This window comes from Amphiprion ocellaris, chromosome 12 (genome assembly GCF_022539595.1).
Source record: "Amphiprion ocellaris isolate individual 3 ecotype Okinawa chromosome 12, ASM2253959v1, whole genome shotgun sequence".
In the NCBI taxonomy this organism is placed as follows: Eukaryota; Metazoa; Chordata; class Actinopteri; family Pomacentridae; genus Amphiprion; species Amphiprion ocellaris.
In genome coordinates this window covers 19,701,773-19,717,412 of record NC_072777.1, presented here as the reverse complement: position 1 = coordinate 19,717,412, position 15,640 = coordinate 19,701,773, and the positions used below count along the sequence as shown (strand labels likewise).

The 15,640-nt window shown below is 41.0% G+C and overlaps 1 protein-coding gene across 2 annotated transcripts in view; it reads left to right on the top strand.

Moving 5' to 3' along the window:
* Nucleotides 1-15,212, top strand: part of scara3 (scavenger receptor class A, member 3) — a 31,357-nt gene extending 16,145 nt beyond the window's left edge. For both annotated transcript variants that reach the window (XM_023299685.3, XM_023299686.3), the window contains exons 4-13: nucleotides 3,872-3,916; nucleotides 5,565-5,684; nucleotides 8,623-8,703; nucleotides 9,106-9,224; nucleotides 9,379-9,623; nucleotides 11,071-11,290; nucleotides 11,746-11,834; nucleotides 12,570-12,762; nucleotides 13,111-13,288; nucleotides 13,377-15,212. In XM_023299685.3, coding sequence (XP_023155453.2) covers nucleotides 3,872-3,916; nucleotides 5,565-5,684; nucleotides 8,623-8,703; nucleotides 9,106-9,224; nucleotides 9,379-9,623; nucleotides 11,071-11,290; nucleotides 11,746-11,834; nucleotides 12,570-12,762; nucleotides 13,111-13,288; nucleotides 13,377-13,861 — 1,775 coding nt within the window. In that variant the 3' untranslated portion in view covers nucleotides 13,862-15,212. The remainder of the gene's footprint in view (nucleotides 1-3,871; nucleotides 3,917-5,564; nucleotides 5,685-8,622; nucleotides 8,704-9,105; nucleotides 9,225-9,378; nucleotides 9,624-11,070; nucleotides 11,291-11,745; nucleotides 11,835-12,569; nucleotides 12,763-13,110; nucleotides 13,289-13,376) is intronic.
* Nucleotides 15,213-15,640: the final 428 nt, after the last annotated feature.

Genomic DNA, 15,640 nt, shown 5'->3' with positions numbered 1-15,640 from the left:
TGAACCGACACTGCAGACTGGATCCGGGCAGCGGCAGCAGCACCAAGACTTGGTCACCTGGCTGGAAAACTCTCAGAACAGTCTTTTTGTCAAAATGACGTTTCATTTTTGATTGAGCCTGCGTTAGGTTTTCTTGCGCCAGCTTACAAACATGGTGGAGACGCTCACGAAAAGTACTGACATAATCTAGTACATTATACTCACTCTGAGTAGAATCTGACAGCCATCTTTCCTTAAGAAGATGCAAAGGACCAGGCACACTGTGGCCGAAAACTAGGTCACAAGGACTGAACCCTAAGGATTCCTGTGGAGTTTCACGCACAGCAAACATGAGTAAAGGCAGACCCTCATCCCAGTCTGTCTCAGTCTCCAAGCTGAATTTACGCAGCATGGACTTCAGTGTTTGATGAAACCTTTCTAAAGTACCCTGAGACTCCGGATGGTAAGGACTGGATGTCTGATGCTTAATGTTTAACTCTTTCACTACCTGAGCGAACAGTTTTGACATGAAATTGCTTCCTTGGTCAGTTTGAATTTCTTTTGGAAGACCAAATGTCGAAAAAAAACTGTATCAGAGCTTTGACAATAGGTTTAGCTTTTAGCGTGCGTAAAGGAATCGCCTGAGTGTAGCGAGTAGCAGCACACATAATTGTTAAAATATACTGATGCCCAGATTTGGTTTTTGGCAAAGGCCCCACACAGTCCAGCAACACACGTTCAAATGGTTCCCCAAGCACAGGAATAGGATGCAACGGTGCTGGCGGAACAGGCTGACTTAGTTTTCCTGCTAGATGACGTGTGTGGCATGATCGGCAGTATTTGGCCACGTCGGTTTTTAAACCAGGCCAAAAGAAATTGCGCAACACACGCTGATAAGTTTTCTTGACACCCAAATGACCTGCAAAACAGGAATCGTGTGCGATGCTGAGAACCTGAGGGCGATATTCCTTTGGCACGACCACCTGATTAACAACACGTAATTCATCAGAGTCAGGACTCCACTTTCTCATCAGAACTCCATTATCTATAAAGAAAACAGGAGATGTGCTGTCAGTAGCGAATACAGAAGAAAAACACAGAGTTAGCGATGGATCATGTTTCTGAGCAGTGATCAACATGTCATTGTTAACATTCACAGTTAATTCTGCGTCACTAGGGAACAGAGATGTGTCATTTTTACATTTGGACTTATTTTCAGTTTTTACAATTTTGTCAGTCACATCAGATTTCTCATTCTCATCTAACGTAGTCATGAATGAGTCAGACAAATTCACAATTTCACCCAGTTTACCAGCCTGTGTGCGTGTAACAGCGCACACAGGGAACAGATGTGGTTCAGAGAGATCAGCAGGAGTGGCCGAGGACGAGGCGGGCACCGGAACACCGGTAACCACGGGGTGAGGAAAAACGTTTCCTCCTGCCAAATCGTTTCCTAAAATGAACGAGACACCATTGATTGGCAACCGCGAACACACGGCTACTTTTACCGGTCCTGTCACCAGCGGTGATTTCAAATACACCACATGCAGCGGGGCTCTCAGTACAGTCATCCCAATACCCCACACTAACACATCAGAACCACACGAAGTCTCGTTGGACAGTGGCAGGACATCACTTAACATCATCCAATGATAGGCTGCCGTATCACGGAGAATTTTTATCGGTACTTTTTTCCCCTCTCCGGTCACAGAAATAAAGCCCTGAGTAACGAACGGCTGAAAACGAGCATCAACGTCAGAGATTTTGCTTTCAGAATGCACAGAACGCACTTGAGGAGTAGTCACAGTTTTTATTAGACAAACGCCAGCGGGCGGTTTGTTAGATTTAGACTGACCTTTCTTTTTCAGATCAGGACAGACTGCGATTAAATGACCCAGCTCATGGCAGTAGTAACACTCGCGGCTGTCACCGGCAACCGTGGGAATATTTCTCCGCGCAAGCTTCGGTGATCGGTTTCTCCGTTCATACACAACATTTTGACCACGAGATGACTGTGGAGAAAACACACTTTTATGCGTCAAAATAAACTCATCAGCTAAGACAGCTGCGTTCGTAACAGACGAGACTTTCTGTTCATTCAGATACACCACGATGCGCTCCGGCAAACATTATTTTAAATTCCTCAATCAGGATTAACTCGCGCATCTCTTCCAGAGTTTTAACATTACAAGCTTGACACCACTTGTCAAACAAAACGCTTTTCTCGCGCACAAACTCTACATAGGTCTGGTTGGCATTTTTTCCACGATTCCTAAATTTTGCCTATATGCCTCAGAAACGAGTTCATAGGCCTGCAGCACAGCTTTTTTCAGTGTCGTAATCTAAACTCTGCTCTATAGATAAACTAGCACAGACTTCTTGTGCTTTACCCACAAGTTTGCACTGCAGCAACAAGGACCAAAATTCTGTGGGCCATTTTAAAGCAGAGGCTATGCGCTCGAAAGCGCTGAAATAAGAATCGACTTCAGATTCACGAAACGGAGGAACTAATGCAATGTGCTTGCTCATGTCAAACCCACCTGATGACACAGATGCAGCACTTTGACTGGACACTGATGGGTGAGCTGCAGGCTGGTCCCGCTCCAGTTCCAGAGCTCGGATGCGGAGATGCATCGCCTGCACTTCCAGCTGTGGGTTTCCCACCTCAGCTTCTTTAATTGCCAGAGTTAGGCGGAGATCCTCTGTAGCCAAACCTACCAGAGAACCAGCGGCCGGTTTGTGATCCAGACCAGCAGGGGATTCACCGGGAACCTCAGGCTCCGCTGCGTCCACCTGCAGTGGCGTCTTACTCTGCCAGCTGTAGCAGGAAGCACACCTGTGTCCACCAGCTGTTGAGTCAAGACAGTCTGCATCTCTGCTTTGCGGACATTAGCAGACACACCAAGATTAAAATGACCAGAAATAATAAGTCTGTCTTCCTACAGTTGTCAAATTTTTCCCACGAGGGACTATCAGCAAACTCATCAATGGAGAAATCAGCCATTCTCCCCCCTAATTCCTCCCACACACAGAAAAATGCTAACCAGAAAAATACTCACCGATATAAGAGTAACACTAAGCGAAAAAAAGCAACGGACGAGCCCCCAGTTCATGTTACGCCCAGCCTAGGGGTCACTGTGCGTAACACGAAGAGGCATCCTTCCCCTGGTCCCAAGCATTTCCAACACACGTTTTCGCATAAAACTTAGGTATTTATTTCTCAACAGATTTTAAGAACTGAAACAATGGGGACTGGTAACTGAAAGCGACAGTGAGCAAAACCAAAAACAACAAACAAAACGCCACTAAACTATTAACCCAAAACTGATCTGCCAAAAACAAAAGGTAAAAAGAACAACAAAGTCTAATCTCCCTATCCTAACTTAAACATGAGAAAAAGCCGGTTAAACAAAAGGTGGCTGCTCACTGCGATCACAATATTAAATCCCTAAATCACAGCTGATCACTGGAACCCAAGTGTGCTGACGTGTAGGTTGGAAGCAGGGTAGGATGTAGCCACGCCCTCTGACCCTCTGACCCCCGGAGACGACGTCACGGTCCCGCCTTTATATCGCGGTCTTCCTGGTACAGCCAACCAATCCAATGCCGAGCCGTCATCCTGGCGACCAACCGTGGCCGTGGTGCGGCGCAGCCCTATTTGCATACATGATAGGGACATAAAAAGGACACACGCAGCACAGGAAACTACAATAACGACCGCAGTTGTAACAATATGGCATTATGCATGTATTCCATTATATGATGATGGCAATGCAATTATGTTTCAGATGACAAAAATACCATGAAAAAAAAAATGAAAAAAAATACCATATCTTTGTTTTATGGTTAGATCACATCTTGATCTTAAACTGTTTTCTTCATTGTTCCTCAGAGGAGGATTTCACTGGAGAAGAGGAGGAAGTCCCTTCGTTTAGAGGTGAGATCAGCCTGTACACTAGTCTAAAAACAACAAACAGCTTTTTGCATTTTTTCTTTTTACTCATGACATATTGTGTGCATAGAATCTCCTGATTTTACCCTCCAGATTATGATCCCTTCATTTCCTTTATGTTGTACATCTTCCCTTACATGGACATTTCAGGGAAAAAAAAAACTCAGTTACATTTATTTAATGGCTATTTAGCTAGTCACAGTTTCAAAGAATTAGGTTTTTTCAACCAAATCACATAATCACCTGACAAAGTATCCTGCACTGTTAGAAAAAAAAACAACTTACAGGTACAGAAAGGAGTCAGAGTAAGTGGTACTTCAATAATACAACATTTAAGATAATGCCATTAGAAAGATTATTCAAATATACATAGTTGAAGTTAATAAGTTAATTTATGAAAAAAATATTCAAATTAATAGCTTTAGTTGGTTTTGACAGAAAGCTACATAAAATTTCCTTGTTTCAAGCTGTCAATATTTTTGCTAGTTTTCTGTGAGACTTAATTAAATGGCTTTTGGTTTTGAACTAATTCCTATATATTGGCTTGGGATTTGTTGCATTCCGATGGGTAAAACTGGTACACTACTGTTCAAAAGTTTAGGGTCACTTAGAAATGTCCTTATTTTTGAAAGAAAAACAGTTTTTTTTCATTGAAGATAACATTAAATGAGTCAGAAATACAGTTTAGACATTGCAAATGTGGTAAATGACTATTCTAGCTGGAAATGGCTGATTTTAATTGAATATCTCCATAGGGGTACAGAGGCCCATTTCCTGCAACCATCACTCCTGTGTTCTAATGCTACATTGTGTTAGCTAATCATGCTGAAAGGCTAATTGATGATTATAAAACCCTTGTGCAATTAAGTTAGCACATGAATGAAAGTGTGAGTTTTCATGGAAAATGTGAAATTGTCTGGGTGACCCCAAATCTTTGAACAGTAGTATGGCTTTAAATAATAATATATTTTTTTTAACCTACACTAAATATCATGCAAATGAGATTTCTTTATAATGATGCCTTTGATTTGATATTTAAAGCAACTTTCATTGCTACTTTCACTGTAACTGTGCATCAGTTGTCAATGTGAAAGCTTGTAGTGATGAACCTCTTGAGAATTATCATCAGAGTCTGTTGTTTTCTAAGAATTAATGGTGTTTTATAATGACTTTCAGCTCAATGTTCAAATGTCTACTAGCCTGAAACCTTTCTGTTTTGGTTCACTCACTGCTCCTGGAGTTTTGTTTTGGCTACAACAGGCTGCTGCTTTCAGTGAAGAAACTTTAAAAATCCACTGTACACTACCAGTTCAACAACAAACAGCAAAAGATAGCCTACTAAGGCTTCAACTCCATGTGATTAATGAAGATACCTTGAGGTATAATGTGACAAATATGCATGCAGCAGCTCTTTTGAGTCTTGTAAGTTATAGCTGGAGCCACTGTTTGTTCCAACACCTCCCTCAACACCTCCTACATCTTGCTGTTTCAGTGATGCTTCCATTTCCAGTCGTTTGGCTGACATGATTATCAAAGTCCTGCATTAATGTTTTGCTTCATCTGTGTATTTAAATTTTATTTACTTGCACACATTCAATTACTGTATGTTTATGTTGACTTGATATGTCTCCAGGTCGAACTAGAGGTGGCTGTGTGAGGTGCCAGCAGAGCCACTCTCTTCAGCTGGCCGTCAAAGTTCTCTATGGATTTGTTGCTTTCCTCATCATTACTGTTGCAGTGTTGGCGTCACTTGGTGAGCTCACTTTGACTTTTGACTGTCACAGCCTGAAGTGAAAAAAAAATGCCCTATATTCTATCTCTCCATTCCAAGATGCCAAAAGCTTGGCTGTATTGCAAGATAAGATAAACTTTAGTGATCTCTCACTGGGGAAATTGACATGTTACAGCAGCTGAACACAACTGAGGCACGGAAGGGGTAATACACGAAATGCAAAAGTACAGTAGGGCTAAAAATAAAGATATGCAATAAGAGTGGCAAGCAGGCTTGTCCTGGGAATAGGTCAGACTTCTCTACTTACCTTTTACTTGTCTTAATAAAACACAGTCCATTTAACTCCCATAGATCAAATAAATGTGTCCCTGGGTTGCACAGGTCATGTTTTACCTGACAGCTGCTCAGCACCAACAGATGCTTTTCACATTAACATCACTTTTTATTGGAGCTGAAAGCTGTAAATCTCCATCTTTTACTACCGTTCAGAGATCTCAGAGGAGGGAGTGAGGCATGGCAGAGTGATGCAAAATCCCACATCACACCCAAGCCCATATTCAAGCACATAACATAATAAAGTCCAGTTTTGTTTTGGGTGTGCCGTGAACAGTGTGTGGCCATTTCATTTAATTTTTCTAAACACATGTGCAGGAAACATGTTGACACGGTGTAAGTGTATGCTTAAGTTTGTCAGCTGCCATTAGCGGTTAGTGGTTTAATCCATGACAAGCTATGGGTGGATATCACTGAGAACCCATGGGTTGTGACATGTCAGTCACAAGGTAACCCTGTTCTACCTGGTACCCTACTTTGTTTTCTATTTTACTCTAAATGGGATCACAATTTACACAATTAACACCATTCTGTATTTAAAAACACTTGAAACTAGTGGTTGAGACCATAAACTCCTTAGGAAACTGATATTTTTGGTCTCTTCTAACCACACAAATTTCCTACAGAAATCCTTTTTTTGTCCACGTATTAGTGTTCTTTAGTTGATCCTTAAGGTGCCACTTCTAGAGAAAAGAGTTTCCTTCTTGCATGGCAACCTCTCAGTCCATGGGAATGTAAAACCCACTTTACTGTGGACACTGACAACTTTGTTCCAGCAGCTTCTAATTCATTGAAGGCCTGCTTTTTGGTGATTCTTGGTTGACTCTTGACCCTCCTGACCAACTGTCTCTCTGCAGCAAGTGTTGGCTTGTATTTTGTTCCTGATTGTGGCAGTGACACAACTGCCCCATGCACCTTATATTTAGAAACAATTGTTTTCACAGTTGATTTGGGGGTCAGTAGCTGCTTTGACATGGTTCCAAGTGTCTTATCTGTTTGTTTAAAAGTTACTCAAGTAAATGTAACGGAGTAAATGTAACTCGTTACTACCCATCTCTGGCTGATTGTCTGATCTGCAGGTGTGAGGCTCTCGCAGCTGCACCTAATCCACTGATCACCAGCTGCAGAGAGCCTCACAGACTGGAGACACACAGGCAGGGGAGCGGATGACCGGAAGGGGGCGGGGCTAGACCAGGCCCGTAACAATTTTATAGTTACAGCCCTGTTTTAAATATTGATCACAGTCACGTTTTGTTTTGATTTATTCATTTCTGTTGTTACAGCTGACATACAGTTAGCTCCAGTAAAATAAAAAGGTCATCTGCTGTCAAACTGTGTTTAGTCATTACTAAAAGTGAGAAATAAAGAAAATATTACTAGGGGAAACATTTTTAAGTTTTTACAAAATGGTGCTCTGTATGCTATCAGCAGAGACAACTGAAAAACAATATCAGAGTCAGAATCGCTTTAATAATCCCTGCAAGGAAGGTGCTTTGTACACACACACACACACACACACACACACACACACACACACACACACACACACACACAAAATAGTTTTTCAATACTTAGTTCAGGGTTGTGACATCCAGCACAGCTGCACGACACCAAAGCACTGAAGACTTCAGTATCAACAGATAAAATGTTGCACTTGGCTGCAACTATCATGCACTTGTGTGCAAGGAAAACAGGAACCTTTGATTTTCCATTCCCAGCCGAACATCTGTTTTGAAACAAACAAATTCTTCTGCAAAAGCCTGAAACAAATGCAGAATGATATAACACATTTTTATCTCTTTGCATCATGGAACAAAATGGAGTGAAAATGTCACCCAGAGTATTTAAAAACACATACCACAAGTAATGTTTATGCAGAAAAAAATAGTAGTTGATTTCTATTTATGTCCATTCTTGCATCTAAATACTCTGTTGCTTCTTAAGCATTGTTACACAGAATGTAGCAAAAGCCATGAACCACGTTCAGCATCACTGTCACAGCAGCTAATACAGTAGAGCAGGTGGTATGTGCAGAGAGCATGTGGAAGCATTTATATATACAAACATCCTATAGAACAAGCCTCCATTAATCCTCTAAGTCAGAGCTTAGCATGCTGAAAAAGTCTGAAAATATACAGCACACAAGGCTGCACTCTCGTGAATGTAAACTTGTACACACAAAACCTCATGCTGTCTAAACTGTTGTTGCTCTCTCGGGAAATATGCTGGGGGAGCAGGACCCGACCAGCTGGCTAAACCATCATTCTTCAGTGTTTTCATTCCATTTGTTAGTTAATGAAAACTTTATGTGTTTTGTTGTCAGGGCTTAAATTACAACTTCCTGTTTTTACTCCTTTAAATACTTCCCATTTTCTCTTAACACCAAGGTACTGCTGATGTTAATCATTTCTGTATCCACTCAGCAGCTTCAGGGCCAGCTTATTCCTGCTTATTTCACTGCCAGATGTTTATGGGAATTTAGATCTAATAGTTTAATTTCCCCATAAACAAAGCTGTGACACCATTCAACCTGTGCAATGTGCTTGTTCTTAACTATTAATTAAGGAAAAATTCTGTGTACTTTCATAAAACTTGAACATTTTTCCTGACATCCCTGTGTCTTTAGTGTTCAGGAAGGTGGACAACCTGTCTGGTGAGGAATCCATCTACCAAAAGAGGATCACCAAGGCCCAGCAGGGAATAGATGGTAAAGTAGAAAGATTAACTTCCTATAGGTCATTTTTTATACTGACTCAGGTTGATAAACTAAATAAACTTTTGCACACAGAAAATTATTTTTCTAAAATTTTTAGGGTAATGCTAAAACATGTAGATATTTTCTTTTCAGTGCAAGATTTTGTTATATGTATATTCTCAAAGCAGCTACAACTGCTATTCTGTGGGACAATTTAAAAGGAGTTGATTGTTCCTACATAGAATTATCAATACATGGAAAAGGTTCTAAAAATGTACAGTGCAGCACAGTACTTCTCCTAAAACCACAGGCACATTTAGAGATGAGCAAGAGGACCAAATGTTTACTACGGATTGAGGATTGGGTAGAGACCATTGACAAGATGGATCTCCTGTTTGTTTCTTTATGTCTCAGATCTGAGGTCCACGCCAAACTGCTCAGGCTGCCTTGATGTTACTCTGTACAGCAAGGAGATCAGCAAACTGAAGAAAGAGTTTGAAGACATCCAGAGAATGATACTGGGACAGGAGCAGGTATGGATGATCTAAAATGAGGTTCACATAGCAAAGGTTTTGGTTTTGTTCAACCAACAGTTCAAACCCCAAGGACAATCAATTTGTAACAATATAAAACAGACAAAAGCAGCAAACCTCTCCAAATCCTGATCTGATTCCTGTCCCTCTCCAGGTCCTGGACCAGGCCTCACAGACCCAGGCCACCCTGAAGTCCACCAGCAATCGGCTGACGCGTGACAGTCAAAACCACCTCATGTCGATCAAACTTCTCAACCAGTCACTGCAAAGATACCTGGATCGTGTGGAGGGCTGGAAGGACGTGATTGAGGAAACTGAAGAGAAGATGAAAACGCTGACGGAAGATCAGTATGATATAAAAGCAACAGCACACCAAGTTAACACAACAGTGGTGCTCAGGTAACTAAAAAGCTGGAGGAAGACACAGATGAATAGATATACACCGATCAGGCATAACATTATGACCACTGACAGGGGAAGTGAATAACACTGATTATTTCTTCATCATGGCATCTGCTAATGGGTTGGATATATTAGGCAGCAAGTGACCACTTTGTCCTCAAAGTTGATGCGTTTGAAATTGGAAAAATGAGCAAGCATAAGGATTTGAGCGAGTTTGACAAGGACTAAATTGTAATGACTAGACGACTGGATGAGAGCATCTCCAAAACTGCAGCTCTTGTGGGGAATTCCTGGTCTGCAGTGGTCGGTATCTATCAAAAGTGGTCTAAGGAAGGAACAGTGGTGAACCAGCAAAGGTTTATGAGAGGGCCATGAGCGGCCAAGGGTCACTGATGCATGTAGGGAACGAAGGCTGGCCTGTGTGGTCCGATTCAACAGACGAGCGACTGTTGCTCAAATTGCTGAAGAAATTAATGCTGGTTCTGATAGAAAGGTGTCAGAATACACAATACATTACAATTTGTTATGCATGGGGCTGCATAACCACAGACCAATCAGGGTGTTCATGCTGACCCCTGTGCATGGGCACCGCTGAAATCACCAACAATGGGCACATGAGCATCAGACCTGGACCACGGAGCAATGGAAGAAGGTGGCCTGCTCTGATGAATCACGTTTTCTTTTGCATCACCTGGATGGCTGGGTGCATGTGCATCATTTACCTCGAGAACACATAGCACCAGGGTGCATTATGGGAAGAAGGCAAGCCGGCGGAGGCAGTGTGATGCTTTGGGCAATGTTCTGCTGGGAAACCTTGGGTCCTGCTATCCATGTGGATGTTACTTTGACACGTACCATCTACCTAAGCATTGTTGCACAGCATGTACACCCTTTCATGGAGACAGTATTCCTTGATGGCTGTGGCGTCTTTCAGCAGGATAATGTGCCATGCCACAAAGCAAAACTTCCAAGACTTAAAGGATCTGCTGCTAACATTATCGTGCCAGATACCACAGCCCACGTTCAGGGGTCTAGAGGAGTCCATACCTTGATGGGTCAGGGCTGTTTTGGCAGCAAAAGGGGGACCTACACAATTTTAGGCAGGTGATCGTAATGTTATGCCTGATTGGTGTGAATGTGCTAGATGAATGTTAGAATCTCTCTTACAGTTATCCTGAATGGGGAATGAAAGTATGCACCAAATATCATGGTAAACCATCCAAAAAAGTTCACTCTGACATAAAAATGAACTGTAATTTTGTGTCTAAGTTCATAAGATTCATTTTCTGAGGATCATGAATATATGTGTAACATTTCATTGCAATCCATCCAGCAGTTATTTAGATACATCAATCTGTTGTCAGGCTGTTCCCAAAAAAACAGCATAATGTGAAGACTACCCTTTAACTGCTTCTCTCATGTTCTCTATGCTCCTGCTTTGTAGTACCATGTGGATAGATGCCTTGCAGAGGAAAGCAGATGAGGAGACTCTTGTTCTCCAGAAGTTGACCAGTGATTGGCAGAACTACAGTCGAGTTCTTGGTGCCATTAAGTCCAACACGAGCAGCACCACGCAAACCATGCGCTTCCTCCAGAACAATATCGTAGCGGATCACCAGAGAATTGCCATGTCCACTGAGGTGTACTATGACCTCACTCAGCAGGTTAGTGTGAACTTGGTTACAGTTATTGAAACATGAATAGTTTAAAAAAAAAATAAACAAACAAACAAAAAACACCTGTCAAAAATTAAGAGTTATGATGGTTTAATTGACTACAAGGCAGTCAAGATGCAATATTTTGGTTGAGAATAAAAAAAAAATCTTTGCAGCTTAAACTCTAAACTAATCTTTCAATAGCTTTTATAGTGTGTCTTTTTGTACTTGTACATAAATCTGTAGGAACCAATTTAAACTCCAAGAGCAATGTTATTGGAAGGTGAGGACAGATCACCTTCCGTCCTCACCTGCCCTCCTTCAAAGACTTTACAGTTTAAGAAAGGGCTGAGCTTAACCTGGTACTTCATTCAGAGGTATGATCAAATATGAGATCATCCATTAGCTCAATGAAGGTCCTAACAAGTACTGAACTGCAACATGTGTATTTGTATTTTCTGCAGGTGATGAACCTGCAAATGCAACTTGACAATGTGACATCTTTCATGGATGAACATGAGGAAAATATGCATGACCTTCACTACCATTCCAGGTAAAATACATACACACATTGTGCTGTTGCACTTGTAAGAATATTGTATTGACTTATAGCAATTCCCTGAAGACTTATTTGTTCCTGATCCTATCCTTAACCCAAGACTAATTCCAAACTAAACCTTAAATTCTAATCCTAAAACATTTGCCACTTATCTTGAGGTGAATCACCACATGTGGACGAATGTCTCCATAACATGTTACAATATGTAACACACATAGACTACTATTCAAAAGTTCGGGGTCACCCAGGCAATTTCATGTTTTCCATGAAAACTCACACTTTTATTCATGTGCTAACATAATTGCACAAGTCTTTTCAAATCATCAATTAGCCTTTCAACACAAACAGCTAACACAATGTACAATTAGAACACAGGAGTGATGGTTGCTGGAAATGGACCTCTGTACCCCTATGGAGATATTCCATTAAAAATCAGCTGTTTCCAGCTAGAATAGTCATTTACCACATTAACCCTTTGATGCATAACCTGGGTCAAAAGTGACCCAAATCCAATGGAAAATGGGTGTCTCCTGATGTGGTCTACGCATCAAAGGGTTAACAATGTGTAGACTGTATTTCTGATTAATTTAATGTTATCTTCGATGAAAAAAAACTGCTTTTCTTTCAAAAATAAGGACATTTCTAAGTGACCCCAAACTTTTGTGGTGCAGAGAAACACGAGATAGTAATATGAATCCAGTTACTTCAAATCAAAACCACCTCCTTTAGGTACTACGAGAACCGGACAGGTGAGCGTTTCTCTGCCTTGGATGGTCGTCTGAACTCCATCATGATGGAGATTGACACAATCTCCTCCAGCATTAATGCCACTGTCAGTCACGTCCAGAGTATGTACAAATACATCAACATCGAGAGCTCATCCTGCCAGAGTCGCCTGGGAAGACACACAGAAGATCTACAGGTTGTGAAAAACATGAAAACTATTTATTTTTTTAAAGTTTAAATGGTACAATACATTTGAGAAGCATTCTTTGGTGACAGACCCCCACAATGTGACCTACAGTACTGTTATCATCTACATCAAACATTAGACACATCACTACTGTCTGTTCTGCTATTATTTTAAAAGCATAAGACTGGATAAACTAATTTGTTGCCAGATTATGTGTTAGCTTAAAGGTTAGCTAAGCTTACTTATAATCTTTGAGAGTCTGTTGATAAGACTCTTCTGTTCTATTTCTCCTTTTGTTTGTCCTTGCCAGTTTCACCTGTCACCTCATTTATCTGCCCTCTCCTCTGTTTTGTGCAGAACCTGAACAGCACAGTTGTGTCACTTCTCCGCTTAGCCGACACAATGAGGCAGCAGAACATGTTGCTGAATGGCAGACTGGATGTGGATGTCAGGGATTTGTCTATGGTGATGGAGGAGATGAAGCTTGTAGATGTTTTACATACGCAGCTCATAAAGAACTTCACTATAGTAAAAGGTACAGTCAATTTTCATGTTTCACTGAAAACACAACAGCATGTGTCCACCCTACGTTTTGATTGCACCCTACCACGTTTTGTCAACAGGTGCTCCTGGACCACCTGGACCCAAAGGGAACCGTGGTGAGACTGGCCCAAAAGGACCTGTGGGACTGACTGGCAGTAAGGGGGACCGAGGCCCCATAGGAAGCCGTGGATCTGTTGGAGAGAAGGGTTCTCTGGGTTCCAAAGGAGCACCAGGTGAACCCGGCTCCAGTGGCAATAGAGGGGCAGCAGGTATCAAAGGAGCCAAAGGGTCCATTGGTCCACCAGGTGCCAAAGGTGACAGGGGCCAGAAAGGTGACACTGGTCCTTCTGGTAGCGATGGCAGTCCAGGACCCACAGGGCCTCAAGGTATACTGGGCCAGACAGGCCTACCAGGCATCATTGGGCCACCAGGGCCTAAGGGAAAACCTGGGCCAGTAGGGCCACCTGGACCACCAGGACTCCCTGGCCCTCCAGCCTTGTTTAGCCATGACTTCCACCACCAGCAGCAAACTGTGACACCTGCTGCTGGCTCCAAGAGACACTAGAGAGAAAGAGGTGATTTGTCAAAGAAGCTGAAGATTCACAGTGATTGGAGACATAATAGTACATTTCTATGGCATTGGCAAGACTTTAATGAACAAATGCCACAAATTAATTTCAACATGGAGGTTGAAGGGATGCATTCCCCAGAAGAAATGACATGGCCACGTAAAATGAAATGAAATGAAATAGGAAGGCCTAATAAAAGAAAACAATAAACCTCCCACAGACTGAACTGCTGTTAAGAAAGGAAAGTAAAGGCTGAAAATGCACTGTTTGGATAGACTTTGAATTTTGTATGGTGGTGGTCTTCATACAACTCATAAGATGTTGTTTTGCATCAAGATACAGCAAGATTTACTAATGTACAGTACAAGTACCGTACAGACCAGAAAAAAAGTAGATGATGATATATAGGAATAAAAAAAGAAAGTTATGCTTGGTTGAATGTATTAGAAGCAAAGAATGTGTTTGAGGTTATTGTCAAGCCACAAAAACCTCTTGGGACATAATAAATAGGAGGTTTGTTAACCACAGATTTGGACTATAGTACTGGTGTTTTCTATCCAGTCTATTCAAAGGTTTACATTCCCATGTAGTGGAAAAAATCCATGTTTTGCATTATGTACACATTGCTAATATCCTTTCCAAATGGATTGCACTTTGTTCTTTTGTAAAGTGTAAAATTTAAAGTCAGATTGCTTAACTTTGGTATTTCAGAGCAGGTACTCTGAAGACCTTTGCATCTACTGGGTCTGTGGTATGTGGTTTGAAGAGGTAAAGTTGCAGAATCAAAGTCTTAACTTTGTCATACATTGTATATAAAATGTTCTTTTGTTGTTGCTGTCGTTGGTCAAGAAAAATAACAAAGAAAGTAATAATAAAAATGATAAATAACTCCTGTTCGCATGTGAAAATATAATGGAAGTTTATTCACTGCCTGAGTGTCAGACTGTCAGCATTGGAGATTCACTCCACCTTACTCAAAGAGAATGTGAGCAGCTTATATCTCCTCTTCTTACTTTTGAAAAAGGGAAAATAAGCATATCTCACAAACAACCATAGAATACTTAAAGATGTATGAAACATCATAAAACTTACTCAACACACTAATAAATAACAGCATCTGTAAATCTATAAAGTAATTAAAACTTGCAGTTACAGTTTATCTTTTTACTATTGACAACTTTGATAACAGAGCAAAGAATTGTGAGGATTTGGATTTTATTATACACAACATCGTTTATATCACAGACTAAAAATCTTACAAAGAGTTGAATACAGTTGTAAATCTGAGTGTTGTAATGAAATGCGACTGGCTTGCATTGAACTTCAATAAATCCCCTTTTTAAACAATCTCTTCCTTGTCAGTGTCCTACTGTATTTCCATACAGATTGCTTTTTTTGTGCTGTGAAGGAAAGGAAGTGGCTTTGTCATTAATTTAAAACACATGTCAACCCCTCCCACTAGATTTTCGAGGTAGATTCAATTGTCTGTATTTACCCTTCTATTTTAACATAGTACTCGATTAAAAATATGACCTGTAATTTACACTTTGCAGTTGACAGCAAAGTAATCAAGTACAAAAAATACCATTGACATTCTGAATAGCACCTGGGTTACTATTTAGCAAAGTATTTAATGATTGTCATCAGCAATCTGAGAACAGTGATATCTGAGACGGGCTGAACTATAGTAAAACAAATGAACGTCCAAATGTAGAAGAGTGTGGTTGCCCTGAGCTCCTGTTGAATGATATTTTCACAGATTTCCTTCCTTTTCT